Here is a 3,191-nt window from a genome sequence, read left to right as displayed (position 1 = left end):
CCGCAGACCCTGCAGCAACTGGTTTAGGAGTGTAAGATTGCTGTCTCTGCGAGGCAAAGGCAGGGGTGGGAGGCAGTTCCCTTTATATTCTATCACTGCCATCTTGGCCCGATCCTGTTGACTGCTGTTTGGGATCCGCAGCATTCTTGTGTAGCCCCCATTCTGATCTTGGAACCGAGGGGCCAGTACTTGAAACAGCTTTGGAATCAAGTCCTTTTCCGTGAGCCAGAAGTCAGCCATGCGCATAGCTCGTTCGTTGGTGTCTCCCAGCTTTCCATAGTCGATGAGCTTCTCAGCGTAGCCCCTCATCTCGTCCACACGCGCCCATGACGCCTCGATTCGTTCGTGTCGCACTAGTCCAGTGAGCAAGTTCCGCAAAAGGTGGATGCGGGACTCTGGGCCGAGGCCCAGGCGGCGAAATACGCGGCCATGGGAGATAGCGGCCGATACAGACAGCCGCATTTTCACCCCTTTGTATTTTATTTTGAGACAGGGTTTTGCTTAAGGCCTCACTAAGTTGCGGAGGCTGGCTTTGAACTCAAGATCCTCCTGCCTTAGCCTCCTGAGCTGCTGGGATTATAGGTGTGTGCCACCATGCCCAGCTCCAAATAATTTTCTTTCTTTTTTTTTTTTGGTTGGGGGTGCTGGGGGTCAAACCCAGGGACTTGTGCAAGTAAGGCAAGCACTCTGCCAACCGAGCTTTATCACCAGCCCCCATATCATTTTCTGAGTACACGAATTAGTTCATTTCATGACTGTTTAACATCCTCCCATTGCACTCATGAAAAGCAGCCCCTTTCCTTGACCTTGGAGTACGGTTGACCTTGCCTCTCTATCTCTTGTGTTTCTCCTGTGCTCCACTCACCAAGCACATAGGCTTCCTGTCTCCTTAAGCAAGACCGTGACCTTGGAGGCTCAGGGGGTTCAGACCCCAGGTCTCTTAGAATTAAAAGATGAGGGGCTGGGGTTGTGGCTCAAGTGGTAGAGTGTGCTCACTGAGCACGTGTGATACACTGGGTTTGATCCTCAGTACCACATAAAACTATATAAAAATACTGTGTCCACCTAAAACTAAAAAATTAAAAAAAAAAAAAAAAGATGAGATGAGGCACTGACTGCTGGGTGTGTTACCTGTCTCATTAGAACACCAACAAGCAGTGGATGGAAAAAGGTCAGATGAATACATAAATGGCCCCTTCTCAGAGGGGGACGATGACCTAGGGCCTGTCCTCCTTCCCACCCATTTCCCTCCCTCTGAGCATCCCATTCTTGGCATTCACCCAGTTGATCCTGGGATGTGAATGTGTGCATTTCCCTGTTGTATTTGATCTTCTCCATTAGATTGAAAACTCCACCCCTTCCTGCCAGTGCCCCGCACAGTGCCTGGCACACAATAAACACTGACTAGAGAATTCGTGAATGAATGTATCATCATATGGCCCCAGTAAGCAGAATTCCTTACTAATTATCGATTCGACATGAGAGTGTGGAAAGGCAGGCTTGTATGTGTGAGTGTGGGTGTATGTATGTTTTCCTAGATTATAGATTTGTCTAAACATTCCTGCTAATTTAAGATGTCAAATCTGAAGGTTCTTTCTTGGCTTGAGTTTTTGAATACAGGCCAGGGCTGTTTTCAGATTTCTTAATAGTCCCTCTTTTGTGAAAGTTTTCCAAAGCAGGACATAAACAGGACATCTTTTGTACATAGTGGTCTACTTTGTTGGTTTATGCAATTGAGTAGTGGGTAGAGGGGAACCCTTAATGTCAGCATGTGGCATTACCCTAGCCCTGGGGTGTCCATTATGCTGGCCATTATGTCTGTTTCAGAATTTCTCACCCATGGAATATACTTATCTTCCTCAACTCAGGACCAACTTGGCATCCAGAAGCTGTATTTTTAAAAAAATCTGTGGTTGGGAAGCAGCTCCGTGGTAGAGGGTTTTCTTCGAATGTGTGAACCATGGGCTCCCAACCCGGCACCACAGAGGGAAAAAGTCATGGTCTCTTTCAGGTGGGTGGATGCATTTTAGATCCAAAGCGACCTTCACTTCCATCCTGGAAGTTTCTTCTGTTTTTGTTTGTCCCCAACCCTGAATCATTCCCCAGCCCTTCCCTAAACACCCCTGGTGACGTACTGGGATGAGGTGGAAAGTGTGCACCAGTCAATCACCAGACTGCTGCGGGGAAGAGGGGGTGGGGTACCTGCAGCGTCGCCACCGGGGAACTCCGCTGTTTGCTTGATGCTGGAAGCTTCTTGAGGACCAGGGCCCAGGTGGAGCTGCTAGCTAGCCGGCTCTGAAGCCAGCAGGATGCCTGGCTGTTTGCGTGGGGGCTACTGAGTATTAGCAACTAGCCAGTGACCAGCAGGGATCAGCAGATTTTAGATTTCACAAACATTCAGTGTGTTAAATGAGGATCCCTGACATTAACAAAGAAAGGATTTATGAAGATGGAAACAGGTGCATTTTATTAATTAGTCTACTATTTGGGGAATTATTAAAAAAAATGTTACTATCTCCTGGATTATTGTTAATGAGGGATACGAAACTTAACTTTTTATCTTTTTATTTTTACAATCATATGGTTTACTACTTGATGTGGATTTTTTTTTTTTTTTTGGTACCAGAGATTGAACCTCGGGCGCACTTTACTACTGAGCCACATTCCCAGCCCTTTTTCTTTATTATTTTGAGACAGGATCACGCTAAATTGCTGAGGATCTTGCTAAATTGCTGAGATTGGCTTTGAACTTTTGCATCCTCCTGCCTTAGACTTCTGAGTAGATGGAACTGCAAGCATATGCCACCACACCTGACCCCACTTCTTTTATAACTTTTTATTTTGAGACAGTGTCTTGTTAAGTTACCTAGGCTGGCCTAAAACTTTCAATCCTCCTGCCTCAGTCTCCCAAATTGCTGGGATTATAGGTGTGCACCACTAAACCTGGCTCTTATTATTATTTTGTGGGGCTGAGAAGCAAGCCCAGAGTCTCATGCTTGCTATGCAGCACTCACTCTACCACTGAATTACATCCCAGGCTCTTTTTTTTTGGGACAGGGTTTTGTTAAGTTTTCCAGGCTGGCCTCAAACTTGCAATCCTCCTGCCTCAGTCACCTGAGTAGTAGGGATTAGAGGTGTAATCATCAAGAATGCTTGCCTTGATGTGTCTTTTTTTTTTTTTTTTTTTTTTC

The 3,191-nt window shown here is 46.1% G+C and overlaps 1 protein-coding gene across 1 annotated transcript; it reads right to left on the bottom strand.

Moving 5' to 3' along the window:
* Positions 1 to 6: 6 nt before the first annotated feature.
* On the bottom strand, positions 7 to 468 carry LOC107134836 (39S ribosomal protein L17, mitochondrial; the record flags this gene model as incomplete). Its single annotated transcript, XM_015476859.2, has 1 exon — positions 7 to 468. A coding segment is annotated over exon 1 (456 nt), but the record flags the coding sequence as incomplete, so codon positions are not given.
* Between the last annotated feature and the right edge of the window lie 2,723 nt (positions 469 to 3,191).

Source organism: Marmota marmota, unplaced genomic scaffold (assembly GCF_001458135.2).
Source record: "Marmota marmota marmota unplaced genomic scaffold, marMar, whole genome shotgun sequence".
Lineage (NCBI taxonomy): Eukaryota > Metazoa > Chordata > Mammalia > Rodentia > Sciuridae > Marmota > Marmota marmota.
This window is presented reverse-complemented; position numbering and strand designations above follow the sequence as displayed.